The sequence below is a fragment of the Odocoileus virginianus genome, chromosome 15 (genome assembly GCF_023699985.2).
Source record: "Odocoileus virginianus isolate 20LAN1187 ecotype Illinois chromosome 15, Ovbor_1.2, whole genome shotgun sequence".
NCBI lineage: Eukaryota > Metazoa > Chordata > Mammalia > Artiodactyla > Cervidae > Odocoileus > Odocoileus virginianus.
In genome coordinates this window covers 19,609,280-19,634,312 of record NC_069688.1, presented here as the reverse complement: position 1 = coordinate 19,634,312, position 25,033 = coordinate 19,609,280, and the positions used below count along the sequence as shown (strand labels likewise).

The window sequence follows — 25,033 nt, the reverse complement described above, 5'->3', positions numbered from 1 at the left end:
ATCGGTGAACCGTGGAAACCCGGTGACAACCGTTTCCCTCTCCAGCTGCAGTTTAGAGGAGGGAAGCGGACGCCCGAAGTAAACGGTGGCGCGGCCCCAAAAGGAAACGCGGCCAAAGCTACCCCAAGTCCCCACCTTCTCAGGGCAGAGACCTGATGCCCGGGGTCAGCAGTGACCACGCGCCCCGGCCCACCAGGCCCGCTGCCCGCATGGAGCATGCGCGGCCCGCGCTCGGAGGTCAGCTGAGGCAGCCCTCGGCCGCAGCCAACCGGGCGCCGCTCGGCCGGACATTGTGACGCACGGGCAGCGGCGCGGAGTGCGGCAGGGGCTCGCGGGGCCGGAGGGCGGTGCGGGCGGCGCGGGGCCGGGGGGCGCGCACGCGCCGGAGCGCGCGCCCGTGGGCGGGCCCGACTCGCCGCTCGCACGCCCTTGGGCCCGGCCGGGCGCCCGCTCCGCCTTCCGCTTCCGACGCGCGGCCGCTGGAGCCGGTGTATGTGCGGCAATAACATGTCGGCTCCGCTGCCCGCCATCGTGCCCGCCGCCCGGAAGGCCACCGCCGCGGTGAGTGCGGGCGCCGGGGCGCCCGCGGGTCGGGGGGAGGGGATCCCGGGCCGGGGGTCGGGTGCAGTCGGGCGGGGGTGGTGGGCGCCGCCCCGCCCGGCTGTGTGCGAAGGGCGCGGGGTTACGGCGAGCGGGAGGCTGTTTTCCCACCCTCGAGCCCCCGCCCCCATCCCCATCCTGAGCCCCCGGCCCGGATCCCCGTGTCCCCATCCTGAGCTCCTTGCCCAGATCCCCGTGTCCCCATCCTGATCCCGTGCCCTGATCCCCGTGTCCCTAATCCTGAGTCCCCAGTCCCGATCCATTTGTCCCCATCCTGAACCTGTAGCCCGAAGCCCCATCCCCATCCTGAGCCCCCCGCCCCCAGCTAGAGTCTCCCACCCGCGCCCCGGCCCCGGGACCTTCCCTTTTCCCCTCCCCGCCCGGCACCCCACTCCCAGGCCCGCACGTGAGCGGACGGCGCCCCAGCCCCAGGCAGCTCCGGAGCAGGTTTCCTCCTGTCTGTGGATGGGAGAGGCCTTAAGCCCCCGGGAACAGGACTTTATTTTCGCACCTCACACCTCCGCATCTCAGAGTTTGAAGGTTTAGTGTCGTTTCCGATCAGGGGTGCCACTCCTTAGGAAACTTGTGCGTAAGGATCTCAAACTTTTACCCTGGGAAGCTCCTTTTTTGTGATGGAGAAATTCTACCGTGTAGGTGAGACTCTCACAGTCTTACCTGAAAGAGACAACCGTGTTCTGTAGAATGTGATCGTTTGCCCAGAAGCATGTCTAACTGGAACCTCTAGAAGTGCTAAAACCCCACGTAAGTTATCTGAGGAGCTGCAAAGAGAGAAGTAAAGTATTTTTGCTGCTTGGGCTGAAGGCAATGTTCTGTGACTCCTGGGATCCAGCTTAACCAGAGCCGGGGGCTGTGACATTCTGGTGGTTTCTTGAGGTGTTAATGTCATTGCTCTCTTCTAGGTGATCTTCCTTCATGGATTGGGAGACACAGGGTAGGTACCATCCTTAGTACCCTGATGAACGGGGTCGTGCACCCCTACACGAGCAAGAATTCACTGTTAAAGAACTCTAGGATTGTACACAAAAGACTGCTAGTCATATTTCTTACACTCCAGTCATGAGATAGAATCCTTTTTTTTTTATTCCCACCGCCCCCCTGCAATTTCCCCCATCCTCTTAATTTGTCATGCATCAACTCCTGTTTCTGGAACATATTAAAACTGCAAACTCCTCCTTGAGTTGCCATGGGTACTGGATGCCAGAGATGGGAGGTATGTTTTTAGAGTCTGCACTTGAGAACTTTCTGGAGGTGAAATTTCAGGGCAGCTTGAGAAGAACTGGTGGATTTTAAGTGAGATACTAGCCGTGTGAGTGTTCTAAGTGAGAGTTTAGATGTTCTGTTCAAAAATCAGTTGAAGGGCAGGGGATGCAGTTTAAAGATTTGTTTGGAGGCTTATCAGGCACATGGCTTTAGCCCTGTGGTTTATCTGTCACTCAGCTTTTCTCTGTATCGAGAGCTTTTTAGGTTTTTGGGGGGGAAGCCAGGGAGCTACGCCAGGTCTTGGTTGCAGCGACCCAGGATCTTTGTTGCAGTGTCCAAGATCTTCCTTGCTGTATGAGTATCTAATTCCCTGACCAGGGCTCAAACCCGGGTCCCCTGCATCAAGAGCTCAAATTCTTAACCCCTGGACCACCAACGAAGTCCAGAGAGCTTTTTAAAATTTAAATCCACTATTATCTGCTTGAAATATCAGTCAAATTGTTGTTTTAAAATTGTTAACAAAATTGCAGAATTGGAGGGAAAGTGAAACAAATAAATTTTGATAAAGGAGCCAAGACACTGTTGAGTCTTTACAAGGAGGCACTGGGCTTGAATTAGATTAAGTCTTAAAATCGATTGATTCCTAGTATCCTTTTAGGCCTCCCAAGTGGAGGTCCATGCCTTACATGGAGTTATGGGAAAGGTTATAGGAGTTTATGGTCAACAGGTAGTCCTATGAAGAAGACAGACTTGTTTTCCTATTTATTTATCCATCTATTTATCTAATCCAGAGGTTTTTAGAGAAACCCTGTTTTACTACCTGACAGGGAGCATTTTGGTCCCCTGCAACTTTCCCAATAAAGAGCTTTGAGGCCTGAAGAATCAGGCCAAGAGAAAAAAGCTTCATTTCGAGGAAGGTTCTGTGTGGACCCCAGTGTAGCCAGATTCTTTAGATGAAAGTTAAGAATAAGATGGTGACAAAAATGACCACCGTGAGATTATAAAGGCTGAGAGCACCTGTGACATCTTGACTAAGAGTGAAGTTTATATAAAAAATTAGAGTTCTGAAGAACAAAAATTAGAGGTCTCAGTTCTGACAGTGCTTTCTTGGTGTCAGCACCAAAGAAAGCTGACATTTAACTGGTTGCATTAACACATGAGAAAATTCAGCACAATCTGACAAATGGTAATTCAGTGTTTAAGATAGTTTTTGGAGAACTGAAGTTCTTTTGTCAGGTTGACTTGCAGGGTGAAGAGGATTAAGCGATTCAGTTTGTTGCTATAAAAATGGGCAGGTTTTTTTTTTTTTTGGTTCTTTTTTGCAGGGCCAGCCAAGGTGTGCTGTCTTAACTTGGGCCTATCAGTCTGTGTCCTGTAGATTCCTCATGAAGAGTGTTTGGTGGCCAAATGATATTGGGAGACCCTGTGTAATTTCATATTTTCTCAATTCCCATATGTCGTTTTCCCCACATTTTTATGTTTCTGAGATTGGTATTCATCTTATATCTGTTTATTGTGGTGGTGATTTTTTTTTTTAATATAAAAAGACTTTTTTCAGTGGTGCCACTTAGATTTTATCTTATTGTCTAGGGACTATGATATGGCTTATTCTCCTTTTGAAGCTTTACTGTCTGGGCACTAGCATGTTTAAAGCTCTGAAAACTTCTGCAAGAAACACATCTGACCACATGTTCCTCTGCATAACCTGTATAATAAAATATGTTAGTCCACACTATATTGCCTGACATCAGTTTTCCTTCCAAAATAAAAATAGCTTTTGTTATGATTATGGGAGTGTTACATTTGTCTTATAAAAAGAATTCAGATGCAAATATATTTGAGAAGAGAATGAAATCAGTTGAAATCCTACACCCCAAAAGATACATACTTTTGAGAGTATTTAAAAAAAATTTTTTTTTAATACTTTCAAAGGTATAGAAGAGTTGCAAGAATAAAGGGGCTTCCTAGGTGACTCAGTGGTAACTGAGTGACTCAGTGGTGACTCAGTCAGGAGTCAGTGATTCCTGGCTCCACCTGCCAGGAGAGGAGACGAGGGTTCGATCCCTGGTCAGAAAGATTCCCTGTGGGAGGAAGTGGTTATCCAGTCTAGTACGCTTGCTGGGATAATCCCATGGACAGAGGAGCCTAGTGGACTCCAGTCCATAGGGCCGCAAAGAGCTGGACACGACTGAGTGACTGAGCATATGCTAGAATAAAACAGATTCCTCGATTCCTTCTACTGAGATTCACTGATCTCTATCTAACATGTTACTTGTTTGCCTAAACTTGGAAAAGTTGTCAGTACCATGATTCTTTATTTCCCAACTTTAGCACTTACCTCCTAAGCACGATCAGAGTGTCCTGTATAACTACAGAACAGTATCTGATTCGGGAAGTTTAGCACGTATTTAATGTTCTTATCGGTCTACCCTGTTACCTAACAGAACTTGGCAGCTGCCCCAGTAATGTCTTTTGTAGTAATCCTCTCCGCTTGCCCTTCAGTCTCTGCCGCGCTGCCCTGAGCAGCTGCAGCGCTTGAGTCTCCTTTAATCTGGGACAGTCCCTCTGCTCCTGTGGTGCTCAGGATGTTTACCTTTCTGCACGGATGGGACTGGTTGCTCGTGTAGGTTTGTTTGGCACTTCCTCACATGGAGGTTCAGTCCCATTCATTGCCTCACGCTGGGAGCCAGATGGGGTCCTCTGTCCTGTTACTGATGCCGCCCTGGGTCAGTGGGTGAAGGTGGTCTCTTCCTCTGGGGCTTCTCTGCCGCCGTGTTTTCCCTGCGTGGTAAGCACAAGTCGTGGGGAGGTGCTTTCAGACGATGCAAATCATACAACGGACTTTGACCCAGGGCTTTTACCGTCCGTGGGCGATTCTCACTGGAGGCAGGTGTTACTGTGACGTGGTTCTCTAACTGCCACTCCCCTGGTGGTTTTGGCTTGACCCTCCTCACTTCTGTCATGTGGACTCATAGAATCACTTAACAGGTTACGTTCCATCATTGTCTTTATGTAAAATTTTAGCTGCTTCTATTAAAATAACTTCACATTTACATGAAAGTTACAGAAGTGGTATTTAGAGGTCCTTTTCCCCTTCACTCAGAATACCCAGTTGTTAACATTTCTCACACATTCAAGAATAAAGTTGCAGGCCTGTTGCCGCGTTACCCCACAGAGCTGCAGTGCGTTTTGTAAGCAGGAGGCATGGCCATGTGGCCACAGCATACGCATCAGTCAGGCCATTCGTGTTGACCCGAAGCTCCCGTCAAACCTACCGTCCACAGTCGCATCCCCCTGCTCTGACCAGCAGTGTCTTTGTGGGTCCAGATCACAAGTGAGCTGGTCAGGTTGAGCTGTCGCATCTCCCGAGGCTCCTTCAGTCTGGATTGGTCCATCTTTTTAGCTTTGGTGACCTGGACCCTTCTCCCTGACGGACCAGTTCCTGGGTGGGGTGGCCCTCAGTCTGGCTTATGTGACTTCTCGATTTTGGTAGGGACACCACAGAGGGTGCCATGCAGGTCCCAGGCCCACACTGGGTTGATTTTTGTGCCTCTGATGATGATTTTATGTTTCACTACCTGGTTAAGATAGTGTCTACCAAGTGTCTCCAGAGTAAAATTAGTATAATTGCACTTAAAAAGTATTTTATGGGGAGACGCTTTGATTTCATGAAAATGTCTGTTTCTCATCCATTTTTTACCTCTGGATTTAGCATCCATTAATGATTGCTGTCTGGATCTGTTATTGTGATGGCTGCCAAATAGTGATCTTCTAAAAAATTCCTTCATTCTGTGTGTATTCATTGGCAGTCTACAGTATCGTTTTCAGTCCTGTCTGTGTTGGCCCTTCAGTGAGGTTTCTGTGTCCTTAACACTTTTGGGGAAGGTGGATTAAAATAGAGAAGTAGTTAACAGAAAAGCAGTTAACGTTTATTTCAAAACTATTTTATCCAAAAAAGGCTTAAGTTACTTTTATTTTACCCTTTAGCAGAGGAAACAGGGCTTCCCTGGTGGCTCAGTGGTAAAGAATCCGCCTGTAATGCAGGAGCCACAGGACATGCAGGCTCAATCCCTGGGTCGGGAAGATCCCCTGGAGGAGGGCATGGCAACCCACTCCAGTGTTTTTGCCTGGAGAATCCCATAGACGGAAGAACCTGGCAGGCCACAGTCCGTAGGGTGACAAAGAGTTGAACATGACCTAAGCTACTGAGCATGCACACATGTAGAAAGTACTAGATGTAACGTCAAGTGTAAGCAAGCAGGGAGCTGTGCGTTTGTAGTGTGACCCCATTCTTGTTAAATTTGTGTTTACCTCTCCAGTGATAGCATGCAGAACTTGGAAGAAAATATGTAAAAAGATTAACTGTTTATTTCTGGCTGGAAGGATTTTGATGACGTTTATATTTTTCTAGTTTTTCTCTTACTCCATTTTGAACATACATATGTCCACATTTGCACAAAGAGCGAATGTTAAAGTTGATGGTATAGTAGCAAAAGAGAGATAGCAGACAGTTGCTTTACCCCTCTGAGGGTTTTTTCTTTGTATAAAATGAATTATATCATCTGTCTTGGCTATTTTGTTAGGCACATGGTTGGAAGATTATAGAGTTTTAAAAAATACACTTTTGTAGATTTGAAAGCCCAGTGAAGTATATGAAAGAGAAAACACTGCTCTCTAGGAACCATGAGAAATTTTCTTACAGTAAAGCTGATATCGTATACTTTGGGTTATTTCTAGGTTGGCAATGATTTTTTAAGGGGTTAAAATTTATCCTTAACAAATGTAAGTATTTATTCTGTTACTAACTAACTGGACTGTAAAACAGTATCTAATGGCATTACTTCTCCAGGCATGGATGGGCAGAAGCCTTCGCCGGGATCAGAAGCGCCCACATCAAATACATCTGCCCACATGCGTAAGTGTTTCCAGTTTTCAGGCTTGCGATTCGGAGTCCAGGGAGGAAGCATCATGATAGCTTTACTTTTCCAGAAAAGCATTTGTATATGTTCAGCTTCAAACTAAAGATTAGTAAGTTCTTTAAAACATAAATGTGACCTGTTTACCTTGAATTTTTCTTCCATTTTTTTTTTAATTGTGAAATTTAAAATAATGCTCCCTTGGAGATCGATTGAACTCACAGCCAGAAAAATTTCTTAGACACACAGATACCTATTAAGCTCTGAGGATATCCATGAGCTGTCTCTGAGGGGGATTTACCTGTCAGATTTGTGACTACCTTGAAAACCCTTCCAAATTCCATCAATTAGAGACAGTATGATGCAGCAGAGAGAGAATAAGACTTTGGAGTCTGTTAGATTTGGCTTTGAATCCTGAAAATGTTTGTAGGTGTCCAAAAGATACTAGTAAGTTTTGAGCAAATTCAGAAAGTCCCTCAGATGAGCAGGCCTTAGATCAGAGGGTGCTGAAGAGTGGTAGCCGTGGAGAAGCCGGTGGGATGATACGCGTGCTGACCAGTCAGTAGTTCAGCCTCGGAAGTGGTTGTAGCAGCAGAGTCGATAAATGTGAAAGAGGAAGAATATCTGAGACTAAGTAAGAAAAGGTTCCCTCCTCTTCTTTTCCTGTAGTTCAGGCTTTATCTTAACCATTGTTGGCGACAGCCAGACTGTGGCCAGAGTTGCCGTGTGGTTATTAATGACTCAGGCCAGAGACAGAATTCTTGATGCTGCTGGAATTTCTGCTCTGTTCTTAATGGCCCCCAGATTGAATTTGGTGTAAACCTATCTTTGAACCTAGGGAAGCAAGGTTATGTCCTCAAGGAAATTTTGCTAAGATTTTGTGACATGTAAGGTGGACTTGTTTCTCCAGTAAGGAGGATGGTGGTGAGATGCAGTTAGAGTGAATCTGCTCTTCTCTCCTTTGGTACCTGGCTGCAGGCGGGTGGTCCAACATTGTCAGCACAGAATTAAGTTGGGTATAATGGACACTCATGCAAAGCTTATGTATCCCTTATTTATTTAGAGGTCTGGTAAGCAGATAAGAACTAGAAAATCAGCACACAGGTCATTGGAGCCTACGGGAATCGACATTACCTTTTCTGTGCAGTAAATTGCTTGCATCCCTCACCCCTTAGCCAGTCTCAGACATTTCCAGCCATGTTGGTCACTGTTTTCTTTCTCATGTCTGGTCTGAAAGTATCGAGTAAAGGTGTTGATAAAGAAAGATATTTACTTGCCAACTTTCGTCCATCCCAGTGGCCGCTCTTGTCTCAACCATTTGGAGAGAGTGGAGCACAGAGTTGTTCAGGTGTGCGTGCAGCTAAACAGATCGTCTGTTTAAAACTGCACACTCAATGTTGTGTGAGCCTCAAGTAATTATTTGCAACAGATGGTGTTGACTAGCTTTTGTGCTTTGGTGTATTATTCTTGATTTTCTTTTTTCTTCCCCATATAGGCCAGTTATGCCTGTAACATTAAATATGAACATGGCCATGCCATCATGGTAAGTAAGACTTCACTTATTTACTAAGAACTTTTTACTTATACTTAGGGTGGTTTTTTTTTTTGTAAGTTTTTGTTTTGTTTTGTTTTAATCAGAAGTGCTTTTGCATACAGCAATTTTTTTTTTTTAATAAAAAGTTTTATTGGAGAAAAATAGAACCACCACGTACACAGGGAAAAGAGCACAAAAATTCAACTGATACAGAACTGAAAGTCACAACTACCCAATGTTGTTTGCGATTACTTTTCAATTTCTTAAATGGCTTCCCTCAATTTTTTAGATAGCCTTGCCAATTTTCAGCTGAAATAGAATCAAATTTTCAAAAAATTAAGAGCCTCAGTGAAGGGACCAGCTTTTAAGATAACAAAGGTGACAACAAGAGTCTCCTAATAGGACCAATTCTACTGAAAAATTCCTGAAGCACATAACTACTGAGTCTGGTAGAACAGTATCTCAGAGACCATCAGGGATTAGTTAGAACACTGACTCAGACGGTCCAGTATGCAGAGAGGGCAAACAAAAAAGCTCCATTTCCCTGTCAGATAAGTTCACATAAGAAAACCAAGGAGGTGCTAAGAAAATACAGGCAATGGCTGCTCAAAATAATTAAGAAGGCGTTCTAAATACCACATATTATTAGACAACAGTGTGTAAAGTGATGCAGTTAGAAAACCGGCAACTTAAAAAAAATATGGTCACAGGTCTTTGAGAACTCAAGAAAACAATCAATAGCAAACACAAGAGCTGAAAGTCTTCTCAGCTGAGGGTAGAAAGTGAAAGTGAAAGTGAAGTCTCTCAGTCATATCTGACTCTTTGCGACCCCGTGGACTGTAGCCCACCAGGCTCCTCCGTCTATGGGATTCTCCAGGCAAGAGTACTGGAGTGGGTTGCCATTTGCATACAGCAATTTTTAAAAAAATTTTTTTTTTAATTTTTAATTTTTTTTTCAATGACATGCATATGTGTTTTTATTTATTTATTTATTTATTTTGGTCATTTTTTTAATTTTTATTTTTATTTTTTTCCATTTATTTTTATTAGTTGGAGGCTAATTACTTTACATCATTGCAGTGGTTTTTGTCATACATTGAAATGAATTAGCCATGGATTTACATGTATTCCCCATCCCGGTCCCCGCTCCCACCTCCCTCTCCACCCGATCCCTCTGGGTCTTCCCAGTGCACCAGGCCCAAGCACTTGTCTCATGCATCCCACTTGGGCTGGTGACTTGTTTCACCCTAGATAATATACATGTTTCGATGCTGTTCTCTTGAAACATCCCACCCTCGCCTCCTCCCAGAGTCCACAAGTCTGTTCTATATATCTGAGTCTCTTTTTCTGTTTTGCATATAGGGTTATCGTTGCCATCTTTCTAAATTCCATATATATGTGTTAGTATACTGTAATGGTCTTTCTCTTTCTGGCTTACTTCACTCTGTATAATGGGCTCCAGTTTCATCCATCTCATTAGAACTGATTCAAATGAATTCTTTTTAATGGCTGAGTAATATTCCATGGTGTATATGTACCACAGCTTCCTCATCCATTCGTCTGCTGATGGGCATCTAGGTTGCTTCCATGTCCTGGCTATTATAAACAGTGCTGCGATGAACATTGGGGTGCACGTGTCTCTTTCAGATCTGGTTTCCTCGGTGTGTATGCCCAGAAGTGGGATTGCTGGGTCATACGGCAGTTCTATTTCCAGCTTTTTAAGAAATCTCCACACTGTTTTCCATAGTGGCTGTACTAATTTGCATTCCCACCAACAGTGTAAGAGGGTTCCCTTTTCTCCACACCCTCTCCAGCATTTATTGCTTGTGGACTTTTGGATAGCAGCCATCCTGACTGGCGTGTAATGGTACCTCATTGTGGTTTTGATTTGCATTTCTCTGAGAATGAGTGATGTTGAGCATCTTTTCATGTGTTTTTGTGCCATCTGTATGTCTTCCTTGGAGAAATGTCTGTTGAGTTCTTTGGCCCATTTTTTGATTGGGTCATTTATTTTTCTGGAGTTGAGCTGGAGGAGTTGCTTGTCTATTTTTGAGATTAATCCTTTGTCTGTTGCTTCGTTTGCTATTATTTTCTCCCAATCTGAGGGCTGTCTTTTCACCTTGCTTATAGTTTCCTTTGTTGTGCAAAAGCTTTTAAGTTTCATTAGGTCCCATTTGTTTATTTTTGCTTTTGTTTCTAAAATTCTGGGAGGTGGGTCATAGAGGATCCTGCTGTGATTTATGTCGGAGAGTGTTTTGCCTATGTTCTCTTCTAGGAGTTTTATAGTTTCTGGTCTTACATTTAGATCTTTAATCCATTTTGAGTTTATTTTTGTGTATGGTGTTAGAAAGTGTTCTAGTTTCATTCTTTTACAGGTGGTTGACCAGTTTTCCCAGCACCACTTGTTAAAGAGGTTGTCTTTTTTCCATTGTATATCCTTGCCTCCTTTGTCGAAGATAAGGTGACCATAGGTTCGTGGATTTATCTCTGGGCTTTCTATTCTGTTCCATTGATCTATATTTCTGTCTTTGTGCCAGTACCAAACTGTCTTGATGACTGTGGCTTTGTAGTATAGTCTGAAGTCAGGCAGGTTGATTCCTCCAGTTCCATTCTTCTTTCTCAAGGTTACTTTGGCTACTCGAGGTTTTTTGTATTTCCATACAAATTGTGAAATTATTTTTTCTAGTTCTGTGAAAAATACCGTTGGTTAGTTTGATAGGGATTGCATTGAATCTATAGATTGCTTTGGGTAGTATAGCCATTTTGACAATATTGATTCCTCCAATCCATGAACACGGTATATTTCTCCATCTGTTTGTGTCCTCTTTGATTTCTTTCATCAGTGTTTTATAGTTTTCTATGTATAGGTCTTTTGTTTCTTTAGGAAGATATACTCCCAAGTATTTTATTCTTTTTGTTGCAATGGTGAATGGTATTATTTCCTTAATTTCTCTTTCTGTTTTCTCGTTGTTAGTGTATAGGAATGCAAGAGATTTCTGTGTGTTAATTTTATATCCTGCAACTTTACTGTATTCGTTGATTAGCTGTAGTAATTTTCTGGTAGAGTCTTTAGGGTTTTCTATGTAGAGGATCATGTCATCTGCAAACAGAGAGAGTTTCACTTCTTCTTTTTCTATCTGGATTCCTTTTACTTCTTTTTCTGCCCTGATTGCACATACAGCAATTTTTAATGAACTGTCTTTAAGTTGCAAAGTTCTAAAGTGAAATGTAACCTTTATTTCACTGTCTTGGTTCTCATGTTTTAGATTCAGGGGTATACTTAAGGAGCTGCGGCAGCAGGTAGAGAAAGAGGAGGGAATGGGTGGGTAGAAATGCCGCAGAGTCTCTCTCACTGCTCGACACACCTTTGCTGACTGCCGTGACCAGACGGGGCGTCCACCTCCCGCCTTGGCTTCCTGGCAGGCTGGCGGGTGTGCAGGGAGACCACTTCCTGATGAGCCCTCTGGGGGTCTTCAGGGTGCCAGGCGTTCCCCATGTGTTTCACAGTCGCTCCTTTGTTCTCTGAGCCATGTCCAGGCCATGCGTTCTTCCTGCTGCTCTGAGAGCCCTGCCCTTGGGTCCCTCGGGTCTGCTCAGAAATGACGACTCCAACCCCCAGGTCCTGTTTTCCTTTTTCCTCCAGCTCCTGCCGACGTCTTACCTTTCCGGTGAGTCAGGGATCCGATGTCCGTGGCCCGTTCACAGCCTTGAGTGGCTGTTGCTTCCAGGACTCCTCTCTTCCCGCTGACCTTCTCCTCTCTCAGCCCCAGGCACCCACACCTCCCCTGGGCCCTGCCACCTGGAGCAGCCCCATCTCCGAAGGCACTTAGCCCAGACCTGAGCAGCAGGCATACTTGTTCCTGCTTCTTTGCGCCCCTGTCTCCACACTCCGTCAAGACGTTGTGGGGACTCCAGCATGTTGCCACCTTATCCTCTGCTTGTCCCACCCCCTCTAATCCACATGAACGTTCATCCGTGTCTATGGGAGATTCCTTGGCGACTCTCGCTGGTTCCTGGCCATGGTGGCCTCTGGTTCTTCTGTCTTCCCTCTCTGACAGAGTCCCTGTCTGGCACCAAGACTTCCACCTCACGTTGCTCCTGACCATAGTCTGAGCACGTCTGAGCATGTAGTGGATAGCGGGGCAGACCCAGATTCAGGGTCGAGTGGTGACAGGCTCTCCAGACTATGATGGAGGTGGCCCAAGGGCCTTGAGCAGCAGGTTGCAGGCCTTGCACGCGAGGTGCCGCGCTGGTGCAGGGCTTTCCAGCCAGTGGACTTAGGATGACAAGGAGGGAAGTGAGGAGATGGTATCTATTCGGGTGTCTCAAGGGTTGAAGATTCCTCCCCCAGGTGTCAGGTTGGACTAGGTCATTCTGCAGGTGTTTCTAACTTTAAATAATGTGACAGTGACTTTCTAATGGAATCTGTGTCTACTTAGTGCAAAAGGAACTCGCAGGATGTCAGATTTACACATTTAAGTTGATTGTTTGGCCTGCAGAGACAGTTGTTGTTATTTAGTTGCTAAGTTGTATCTGACTCTTTGCGACTCCATGGACTGTAGCCCACCAGGCTCCCCTGTCCTTGGAAATCTCCAGGCAAGAATGCTGGAGTGGGGTGCCATGTCTTTCTTGAGGGGATCCTCCCAATCCAGGGATCAAACCCACGTCTCTTGTGTCTCCTGCATTTTGGCAAGTGGATTCTTTACCATCTGAGCTATCTGGGAAGCCCAGAAACAGTTTAGTTTGAATTTAATGTTCTAGAGAATATTTCTGGTTAGCCTTTTTTCTCTGAAGTTACCCTCTTCTTATCAAAGGTAGATATTCTTAGAATCAAACAATTCTTTTAGGACTTTGCTTTGTTTTCCAGGTTTGACATTATTGGGCTTTCGCCAGATTCACTGGAGGATGAAACTGGAATTAAACAGGCAGCAGAAAATGGTAAGTAGGGAAAGTTTTATAGTAGATTTGGTTGTTGTATTGTTGTTGATGAAAACTGTGCAACTGTCTAAACGCAGGTGGTGGCACTATGCCATTCTTTTCTGATCACTCTTACCTTGTTTGACTGTTAATTATGGTCCATGAAGATGAAGTGAATGGGGAGGGATGACATTTTATCAAACTTGAGTGCTGTCAGATGCATCATTTGCTTTCATTGATGCAGGCAAACGGAGAAAGTCACAGAATATCTCATACTTGTGGCCAGTTAAATTTGGAAATTTTCATCTTATAAAGGTGAAACTCCTACATATATATCAAAAGTGAAAGGAGGTAAATTTGTAAAAAGGTACAGTTATTCTCATAGTATTATAAAGAAAAATGGAATTATAGGGAGTTACCAAGTAATATAGTTAGTGATATGTGTTGAAATATTTTGCGGAAACAAAAGAATTCATCTGTTTTTTTACCCCCCCACATTATTTACTGGCTATAGGGAAAATTAATACTGTGTTTGGGGTTTTTAAATAATAAGGTAAATTATTCAAGCACTATAAATCACGATCCACGTAAAGTACTTAACTATGATTTTAAAATAACATCTTTTAGGTACAAATGCATGGGGTTCATTGGAGAGAAAAAACTATAGAATGTATATGAGCAAAATAGACCGTAGATAAAGGAATATTCATATCCCTCTACATTGATGAGAAAAAACTGCTTTACAAATCATGTAAGAAATAATTGAACAGTTTAAGCAGTGCCTACAAAATTGAGTTCTTGAAAATACATTCTAATTTTGTGTTTTAAGAGAGTGCTTCAAGTTTTTCACTTGTTTTGACCTTTAATACACTGATACAATTTAAATGGGAAAAAATTAATAATGGAAAAGCACATCAGTGGACTTATCTTTGAAAGTATTGGTGATTTAATTTTTTGTGATTTTATTTTTTATGTTATTTTTAGTAAAAGCTTTGATAGATCAAGAGGTGAAGAATGGCATTCCTTCTAACAGAATTATTTTGGGAGGATTTTCTCAGGTAAGATAAAAGTTTGGGTGGTGGGTCATCAGTGTATTTGTCTAGAAGCCTCGATCCTTTTTTTATGGGAGTCCTGTTTTTAGAGATGTTACAGAATATGATGTACTCCTTACCTTTAATGCTGAATTAAGTTTGGATGGACTGGGAAGAATGATTAGAGCATATGCCTTGCTCTTCTCCTTTTCTAGTTTTCTCTCTCAGTGATAGGCTTCACTCCATAGATTACGACTTGAAAGTCACTTTATTACGGAAATCAATTGGAGCCTGGAATATATTTTTCTCGAGTAACCACAGCGCACATGTAGCTGTATCTCAGTTAACAGTGTGTGCCCCTCTAGATAAAACTGCTGAAACACAGGTATGAGTCCCTGTCCCAGGAGGAGATGACCGATGGGAAATAAGGTCAAAGAAGAGAAAATTCCTTCCTTTTTTTTCATACAAATTCTCAGTGGTCGAGCCCCACAGACCCCCTGGAATCCCAGTCAGGCGGGATCAGAGTAGGGGCCCCAACAAGGGGACCCCAGTCGGGGGGCTGCGCCGGCTGCTTGCTGACCACTGCTGCGTCTGTGCTTTTCCCAAGGGCGGGGGTGCTTCAGCTGCACCCTGTGTTCGAGGATCCCTCTGAGGTTCCCGTTCTGGAGTAGATGGTTCTGGTGAGGGGAACAATGTCAGTCTTGGTGATGTCATTCTATCCTCTTCTTTCTTGTCATGCAGAACAGGTTTTAGATAAAAGGGTATGATGTTTACTTTTGGCATCTTTCTTCTCTTCCTGTACTTTTTCTTCCACCTGAGGTACTTTTTCTACAGTTATGACATACTCACATTTACATCTTAATTTCAGCTCATCACCTGTTTGCCGTGTCACACCCCATTCCCCAAACTGCCCTCACTGCCAATCTATAAATCCTTCAAGGCAATAATTTAGTGTCCAGATGACCTGAATTAGGGCAGTGTAGGAACTCTGGAATCATTTAGAAGTTAGAATTCAGTGGAAACGCAGGTTGTTGATATGATACAGCAAAAAGACGTGCTGTTGATGTGGTTATTTGTTGGAAGTCATGGGTAATGTACATTGTATTGCACACCCAGTGACATAAATGTAGTTATAGGAATGAATGCTTGGTTCAGAAGTCTGTCAATGAGATCCGTTGGTTAGAGCAGACAGAAACTAAATCCTAACACCTTAGGCAAGAAAGAGTAAGTTACGAGTCTGGGGTCACATCCCAGAAGCCAGCGATGAGAATGAAGCCAGGTGTCCAGAGGCAGCTCGGACTCGGGTAGCCCCCCCACCCCGCATCTGCCTCTCTGCCATCAGCCTCACTTGCCTTGCCATCTGCGGCTGGCCTGTGCTTCCTCTCGCTTTTCCCATTCTTGAGCGTGTATGTTACGGTTCCAGCCACACAGAGCGTGAATTTCTCAGAGGAGAAAGGCTCATGTCTTCGTGTGGCCCTGGAAGCTGTGGGCCAGAGTGAACGCAAGCTCCAGGCCTGGGCGGGGGGTGGGGGGCGTTGTGAGCTGCCGGCCAGTGCTCCCGAGGTGTCCTCCCCAGAGAGCCCTTATCATCCTGTTTTCTTGTTTTGGAAAGTAATACCAGTTTAAGACCAGATTTGATTTTCTACGCGAGACTTTGCAGAGAGGGTAGTGAGTATAAATTTGGACTACCGCTCAGGCATTGTCAGGGCAGCCGTGAACTCTGCTCTTCAAACTGCGTCTTGGCTGGTTGGGGCATCACTGGGGTCTCATGACTGTCTTCAGGGTGGAGAGTCAAGTACTGGAGGACTTGGTGCTGGGGTGTGTGTGTGTTTCTACCAGTTTGCCTAATTTCATTAGGTGTCAGCCATCCAGTGTGACTTTTTTTCTAACAGACTGTATTGATAACAAGAATCACTTCTCCTGCTCTTGGCAGCAGATCCGTCCCACTGATTCTGCCTGTTGTCTCTCCAGGGAGGAGCTTTATCTCTGTACACGGCTCTGACCACACAGCAGAAGCTGGCCGGGGTCACCGCTCTCAGCTGCTGGCTGCCACTGCGGGCTTCGTTTCCACAGGTGCCTGACGCATGCGTGCAGCGGGGCATCGCTGAGCTCTGAGATGGCAGATACTGTTGAGAACAGCCTCATATTAGCTTATTAGTAGTAGCAATAAACTTAAATTTTTAGGGCGGTTTTAGGTTCACAACAAATTGAGCTGAAAGTACGGAAAGTATCTGTTTACTTTGTGATGTATTTATTTAGACTTTATTTGCACACTGCACTGCCTTTACTGTGGGTTGCAGGAATTGGAAGAAATGAGTGAGTCCTTAAAACAAGAAAGAAAGAAGTCCCTGCTGTCATGAATTCTATATTTGATGTCTTTGGTACACTGTAAGATTTGTATTAAAAATTAGGGCTATTTTTAATACATAGAAATAATGTTTTTGAAAAAAAAAATAAAGTTGTTGGAATGCTCAGTATGCTCACTGCTTGATAGCACAATTTTGCCACAGAATGTAATTTTTAAATACTCAACCATGTAAAGCAACACATAGTACACCCAAGGGATAAGGACATTTTCAAATTCCATCTTTAAATCTAGTGTTTTTTTTGGTCCTTGTCACTATATAGTAACTCTTTCGTGTCTTGCACATAGTAAGTGTTGTTTATTAACCATCTTATTTAAATCAAGTAAAAGCTGAGAAGAACATGATTGAGCTAAAACATACTGAGTCCAGACACTGGATGTATGATTTGGATATAATGTGCTTTGAGGAACTGATTCATTGGGAAAACATTTAATACAAGCAGGGTGATCCTATGTCCTTTAAATGAAGAGGTGGAGGACACAGGGATGGAGGGAGTTTCATTTCTGTGGCCAGATGTCACCTGTGATGTAAGAACGTGTTGTATGATACATGCCTGTCTCTGGCTGTTCACCCCTGGCACAGCGCGCCACCCCTTTGAGTGAATAACGTGGTTTTGTCATGTTGTCTGCAGGGCCCTATCGGTGGCGTGAACAGAGACATTTCTATTCTTCAGTGCCATGGGGACCTGGATCCTCTAGTCCCCCTGATGTTCGGTTCTCTCACTGCTGAGAAGCTGAAGACATTGGTGAATCCAGCCAATGTGACCTTCAGAACCTACGCAGGCATGATGCACAGTTCATGTCAACAGGTAAACGATAGGAAGCAGTGATGACAGGCATACCTCTGCAACTTTGTGCATGTGATATTTTTAGGATAAATAACGTCTGACTCTTTAGGGATTTAAAGAAGTTAATGAATGAATTCACATTGAACCATAGGTTAGTAGGACTTTTATCAGTTTATTTCGTTTAATTCAACAGACATTCATCAACTTCCCACCTGCAAACATTGTAATTCAAGGACAAAAAACATTCCTTTATTAAAATCTAAAGTAGATTAACTCAAATGAGAATTTTTAATAGGGGAGAAGGGAATATATCCAAGTGACTATATAGTGAGCGGACTGTGATGTATGTTACATTAGAAATTTTTTAAAAGTTCTCTGAAAAGCTGAGAAGGGTGATTGCTTATTAAGAATGAAGGATGTGGGAGAAGGCGAGGGTGGGATGTTTCAAGAGAACAGCATCGAAACATGTGTATTATCTAGGGTGAAACAGATCACCAGCCCAGGTTGGATGCATGAGACAAGTGCTCGGACCTGGTGCACTGGGAAGAACCAGAGGGATCGGGTGGAGAGGGAGGTGGGAGGGGGGATCGGGATGAGGAACACATGTAAATCCATGGCTGATTCATGTCAGTGTATGACAAAACCCACTACAATATTGTAAAGTAATTAGCCTCCAACTAATTAAAAAAAATCAAAGCCATATAAAAAAAATAATAAATAAATAAAAATTTTATGTTTCATAAAAAAAAAAAAAAGAACGAAGGATGTCAGGATAGGTTCGGAGGCTCTAAAAGGCCGAGACTAAAAACTGACCGCTCAGCACCAAGGCAGTCAAGTTAACATTTTTTGCACCTGTCGGCCTGGGTAAATCATTTGTTTTAAGGGCAGAGAAGGCAAGTAGTAAGGTTTATCCAGAAGGTCGGGGGACCTAGGACTCTAGGTGTGACTGAGAAGGCAGCTGAAACCCTGATGACGTATCAAATTCGGAAAGGTTGGCAACCAGATCCCAGGAGGGAGGGGCTGCAGGTCCAAACCGGTGGTCCTCATAGCAGGCATCCCGTCACAGGTGACCTGAGCTTAGCACACACACCTGAGCCAGGACCCCAAACTCAGTGCCTCTGGGTCAGCACACTGAGGGCTTGGGGGTGCCCTGGGCCCCGTGTTTGTGTGAAGGGGACCTATGTACCCAGTGGGAGGATAGTGGATGGACAGCTTGGGGCAGAAAGTGAGAGGCGGTGGGGCTGGAGGAGGTGGTGTTGCAGGGACCTTTGGGACCACAGAGGATGTGCAATAGGCTGGAGGTGATACAGATGAAGGGTCTCTGTGTGCTGGGGTGTGAATCTGTGAGGTCAGACACCAGGGGTAACAGCAGGGAGCCTGTTCTGGGGCAGCGATAAGGCGGAGCCACATGCAGGAGGCATGGAGCCATGTCCTCGGGGATGGGCTCGCTTCCACGGCTCTCCAGGCCTGACTTGGGCACCTGCCCTCCCTCCTTCGGGTGGCTGGTTGTGTGTGAGTCCTCATGAAGGCACAGTGTGTGGTGCTGCTGATATAGCATCATCGTTTTAGTGGGGGTGTGTTAGAAGCTGGGCACTGACACTTAGTTGACAGTAGTTGTGTGTGTGTACCATGTCTTCTGCATGTGGTTATTGTCACTTCTCAACCCCTTTCCTCCCCTCCACCCCCAGTGGAGCAAAGTGCATACCTTTTCCTGGGACTTCATAACACGAGAGCAGTCATTGGATGTATTAATACAATCATCACTATCATCGTAGGAAGTGTTCCTAAATTTCTGTTGGTGCTTCATTTCTCTGTCACCACTTTTTATGTAATTATAGTAAAACTGTGGTTTCACCTTATCTGTGCACACCGTGGATTCAGTTAGCAGAATTTAGTGGGGATTTCATTTCTGATTTGTGAAACTGCTTATCAGACCTCTTTATTCCAAACAGGAAATGATGGACATCAAGCAGTTCATTGATAAGCTCCTACCTCCCATTGACTGACGCCGCCAAGAGGCCTTGTGTAGAAGTGCACACCAGCATCATCCAGTGGAGCACACACTTCTTCCTGTGCCCGACCTTGAAACCTCTAATGTTTGCAGTGTTAAAACGTTTTGCAAATACACACCAATGACACAGACTAAATAAATCTCCTCGTGGGAAATGTATGATCTTTGACATTTCTCTATATGTATTTGTATGATATGATCCAGGATACACTAGTATTAAAATAGGTGAAGCAGCCAGCTTCTTTCTCCCAAACGTAATTCAGCAAAATCATAAAATACTGCAACCAGACTTTTTTTTTACTACATCACTTGAAAATTACTAGTATGCTTAATGAAAACTTGTTCAGGTGTAAATGAGCAGTTAAGACATAAAGGGTTTATACGTGCTGTGACTTAAGACTATGGACATATCCCCAAATTACATAGTCACCATGCAGTATCCATATTTTTTATATATGTGTTCGTATATACTTAATGATTATAATACATATTAAGAATGAGGTGTTATTACATTATTCCTTATAAGAGGGATAATGCTTCTTAGTGTCCATAAAGAGTAATATTGCTCTCTTGAATTAATGGCCCTTTTATTTTGGGGACCAGGTTTTTCTTTGCTGAATATAATTTCTATTGTATTTAATATTCTTTTTTCCTCTCTAGAAATATGTTCTTTCTTGTTTTTATCCTTCATAACAGACCAAATATTGCCTCCTTGCCATAGACACCTGCAGTCAATATATGCTGTAATTTGACATTCTGAATCACAGACATGATGGAGTAAAAATGTATTGATAGTTATAGAAAGAAACCTGACATCCCTTCAGAGTTTGTACACTACTTTCTAAACTGGAGTTTAGTCCACATTTTGGACCTGCAGAGTTACTAGAATCTTCAGTGTAGGTAATGAAAATAATTCTTTGGCTGTATTTTCCTGTAATTAACTGAAAGAATAGTTAGTTCATATTCTAGTGTGTTCTGGAATATTTAAAACTGATCTTAAAAACTGTAATCTCTAAGATGATTTGCTCTAAGGTGATTCTCCTCATAGCATAGAATTTACTTATTCTGCACATATGTTTGAAACCAACTGCTGTAGGAAATGAACAATCCTTTCAAAAATTTTGCTTTACTCTTCTCTGCCAACAGACTCATTTAAAATTTTCACTGTAGTCAAATGATCTTTTTAAGTTAGTTTTTGTGCAAATGTAAAAATAGCAATTATTTGATTTTAAATAATCAGATATTTCAAATTATCAGTTAAAATTACTTGAAAATAAGTTTATGGGTAACAAAAGTTAGTCAGAACTCAATACATATGGTGTAGTTACCACAGTTTAATACATGGCAAAAATGTACACTTGATATTTCTGAACTGGTGTTCATTTTTCTGCTGTATTCAAGCTGACTAGGACAGTGTTAGGATGGCATCTTCATAAATGGGTGCTATTTGATGATGGAAATGACTTGGTATGGACTATATAGAGCATGTGAATAATGAAGCCATATGTTTATGTCTGGATTCCCAGTTTTTAAACAATCATTTACTAAGTCATCTTGCTTTACCTTGAAGAATATAAACTGTTGTTTCACTGACACAAATCAGCAAGATCTAACTTATGGCAAGACATATTCCGTTGAAATGCTGTGCTGTAATATGGGAAAATGTAAATCTTTTTCACGGTTTCTATCAATGTGAAATAAAACTGAATTCTGACTTTGCCGTGACTGGCTCTTTGGAATATCTTTGACTTTTGAGTTTGCCTTGGAATGGCTGTACGGAAAAGGAGGAAGACGATGGTCCAGTCCCAGGAATACAGGTAGAGAGAGCAGATTGATGGTGGAGTGCAGCCAAGTGGGAGCCAGTGTTAATGAGCTAAAAAAATCTCCAGTTTGATCTTAAGGGTTCCCGGCCTATTGAAGTTTTCTGTGGTGTCTCCTTCTGTCTTCTTTCAGATAGTTTCACGGGATTTTTAAATTAGTGTCATAAATCAGTTATCCAAGTGGTTCTTTCCTCCTTTTACTTCACTGCTGATTTCTTTCTTTTCCCTGTAAAGGAATCCTGTCTGCCTTTTAAACAGTCCTTCGGCTTTTGATTTTGAACCAAGTGACCAGCTCACCTTTTTGTGAGGCTGCTTGTTCCATCTGAGGGTGGCCTTCCTACTTATGAGAGTTCTGTGCTGAAATCTTGTCTCCAGCTTTAGCTCTTAGATTTACCCTCCATAGCAGCGGCTTATTTCATGTGATAACCTTTGATTTCACCATCCTTTTGAAACTCTTGGCTCAAGAACAGATGTGGTCCAAGCATGGTTTTGTTTTAAGTCTATCTACAGATAACAACAGTGTTTTACTAAAACTTCAGTACTTAATCAATTCCAGGCAGGCACTGTACTAGGCATCTTATATCCTTTACTCATATAGTCCTCACATCAACCTTATCTTCATTTTCTGGAAGAGGAAATACATTTGGAGAGATGAACTGTTTGCCCGTGGTCCCCAGAGCTGATGTGTGTAGAAGCCAGGGTTCAAAATGACGTGTTTTCCTTACCCTATAGTCCCCTGCCAGGGGACTCATGCTCTGTGCCCCTGGGAGGTAATTTAAATGCTTCTAAACATTAAAAAAAAAAAAAAAAAACTTGTTTCATATTCAAAACACCTAGTAATGCTGAAAAGATTCGGGTAAAATTCAGCTTGCCCTAACTAAATTGCATCCTCCAATGCTCAGAAAGAACCAAAAAGGAACCTAAACCCCACACAGGCCACACCTAATTTGGGGGCTCAGAAATAACTCACCATGAAGAAACAGGCATACTTTCAGGGGCTCCACTGTCACAGGGTGAACCGGAGAAAAATCTGACTCCTGGGAAGGGGTAGGAGAAATTTGTCTGTCTTTGCTTGCACTCAGGCAGCAAAAAAAGGGGGAGCCCTTCCCTTGAAACCAGAAGCTCTCTTCACAGATACCTGGATTCTGAATTTGTACTATTAATGTGGCCTGGAAACACGTAAGCTTCTAATGAACAAGAATTTCCCTGGAAAGGTCCATGGTGGTTCAGTGGCTAGGACTCTGCGCTTTCACTGCCAGTGGCCAGGGTTCATTCAAATCCTGGTCAGGGAACTAAGATCCCACAAGTCTCAGGGTGCAGCCAAAAAATAAATTTTTTTTTCCTGGGACTGGGTCTGCCCCTCTGGTACCTGGAAAAGGCAAACAGATTCTCCCAAACACAGTGATGTATTCTCAGCCCAGGTTGGTTAGTTAGCCCTGCCAAAAGTAAAGCTCAACACCCCTAAAGGACAAACCTGATAAGAGAACTACCTGCACAGGTGAGTACCAGGTGACACAGAAGGCAGAGGGATCACTGGATTCTCAGGAATGAGAAGAGATTAATTGGTGAGAGAGTTCGACCAAACAGAGAAGAGAACAGACAGGTGAAAGGACACAGTATCAGAAAATGCAGGTTTGAAAAAGAAAACTTGTAGAAATAAACACTCAGGTGAGAAATCTTCACGGAGAAGGATTATTTATGATGGTATTTCTGATGGGGTAAAATACCTGAAACGACCCCATGTGGAATAAAAGTGGCCCAGCTAAATAAATTACTCTTCACCTGTACAATGGATTGTTAAACAGCTGTTAAAAAAAAAAAAGGAACTAATTTGGAAAGGATTCAGAATACATTATTGATGAAGAAATGTGAAACACAAAGGGGTGGAGAAAATAACACCCATATATTTCACCTGGCTAGGATTTGCATTAAAAAAAGAAACCCATATGTGAGAAGGATGTGAAGAATCTAATAAAACAGGTTACACAGCATGACTGGGGCAGGGGTGAAGCCGGTAAGGACGGGAGGAGAGCAGGCCAGAATTGGATATACTTTTTTTATTCTTCAGATATTTTTTATTGTGGTTAAACATAGCAAAATTTACCATTTTAACCACTTTTCAAAGTATACAGTTCAGTAGCGTATGCAACCGTCACCACCGTAGGCCTCCAGAACTTTAATCAGCTTCCCAAACTGAAACCCCACACTCTTTGTTCTTGAGTTTGAATTGTAATATATGACCTACAAAAAATACTCAGATAGATGAGTTAAACTGTATATTAAACACAGAAGACTTGTATGCATGAAACTATGTATGAAAGAAACTCAATAGAAGAAATTCGAGGGAGCAAAAGGAAGGGTGAGAGACTGGAAAAGTAAAATGAAGAGGTCCAACCTAAAGTTACACAGGAAGCTGCAGAACACCGAATGGCAGAGAAGCATTACTTGAATATAAAAGGACTTGACATTTTTCCAGACTTCAGGAAAGGTAAGAAATCTCGGAGTCAGGAAGCAACACGAGTTACAAACAGAAGAAATAAAACTAAGCTTCTAGGGGCTTCCCTTGTGATCCAGTGGTTAAGAATCTGCCTTTCAATGCAGGGGATGTGGGTTCCATCCCTGGGCGCGGCCTGCCTGTGTGCCACAACCAAGACCCAGCGGAGCCAAAAAAAATAATTAATTTAATAAAAAACAAAACCCAAAGTCTCTAAAGAGACATTTCATGGTGAGAAGCAAAACTGAATACCATAGAAGAAGATTTTTTTTTTTAGAAAGAGATCTTAGCAACCAGAGAGAGCCTACTTGAAGAGTCGCACATCACACTTAACAAGACCACCACCAGAGGTCAGAAGATAATGGAATAACGTAAAAGTGGAAGAGAAAGGATAACCGATAAACTTAGAAGCGAACTCATTTTACAGTGAGGGCAAAAGAAAACCACTTTGATATAGAAAGTTTATGAGAAAAAAGAACAGTGAAAGAACCATGTTCTTTCAGGGGAAAAAAATGAACTAGAGGAAAGGAGAGATGCAAAGAATGGGCAGAGTGATAAACATTTGGGTAACTCAACAAGCAATGGCTGCATGAATCTAACTAACTTGGGAGCTGAAACATGGTTAAAAATGACCTATAGGTCAAGGAACTAGCAAGGAACACGTGAAAACCAAAATTAAAAATACAATACCATTTACAATTGCCCAAAAAGAAGAAAAAATACCCAAAGATAACTTTAAAACTAAAACGAAATAAAGAGAAAAGGGCATGGTTCAAATTACTCTTTCGCTCAAATAACTGAGCTAGAACAATACCTGACATCCTAGTATAGAGGAAACATTATTAGGTGGTGAGTTTTGATTAGTGATAGTTAAATTGGGTGTTGGGTATGTCTGCAAACTGCACGAGATGGTAGTCCAGGATATTAACTGGGCAAAGACCTACGGAAGGAGCCTACACGCTCCAGTATTGATTATTTCGATTTTCTACCTCGGTTTTGGGTTGTTAGTCATAGCTTTTTACATTTCAACTTCCTCATTTATCTTCAGAGCAGGTGAAATGCCTTCATCAATTTCCTTGATGAGAACATTACTGTCAACAACAATTATTCTACTATATTTAAGGTACAGCGTCCAACATTCTAAGTCAGCAAACAAAACAAGATTGGGTCCCCGTCCTCACGGCGTTTACAAACGGCTTTAAAGAGGAAACTCTTACAACGGCCACATCCTTACGATACAACGATCTATTGAGGGGAATATAAAATCCAATTTCGAGGCAGCAGTCGACGGCGGGGGAAAAGCTGGGGTTCTCACCACGTTCCATCCTCCAAAGCC

General features: G+C 43.1%; 1 protein-coding gene across 2 annotated transcripts; it reads left to right on the top strand.

Annotated features, from left to right (window-relative positions):
* Nucleotides 1-360: 360 nt before the first annotated feature.
* Nucleotides 361-21,108, top strand: LYPLA1 (lysophospholipase 1). Of its 2 annotated transcripts, XM_070477113.1 has the most exons (9): nt 369-561; nt 1,521-1,552; nt 6,671-6,736; nt 8,233-8,280; nt 13,139-13,209; nt 14,173-14,246; nt 16,191-16,292; nt 17,217-17,393; nt 19,325-21,108. In XM_070477113.1, exons 1-9 carry the CDS (start codon nt 493-495, stop codon nt 19,376-19,378), a joined length of 693 nt encoding a protein of 230 aa, XP_070333214.1. In that variant the 5' UTR covers nt 369-492; the 3' UTR covers nt 19,379-21,108. The 2 variants fall into 2 exon arrangements, with proteins under 2 accessions (XP_070333215.1, XP_070333214.1); XM_070477114.1 differs by lacking the exon at nt 16,191-16,292 and having other exon boundaries at nt 361-561.
* The last annotated feature ends 3,925 nt before the right edge of the window (nt 21,109-25,033 follow it).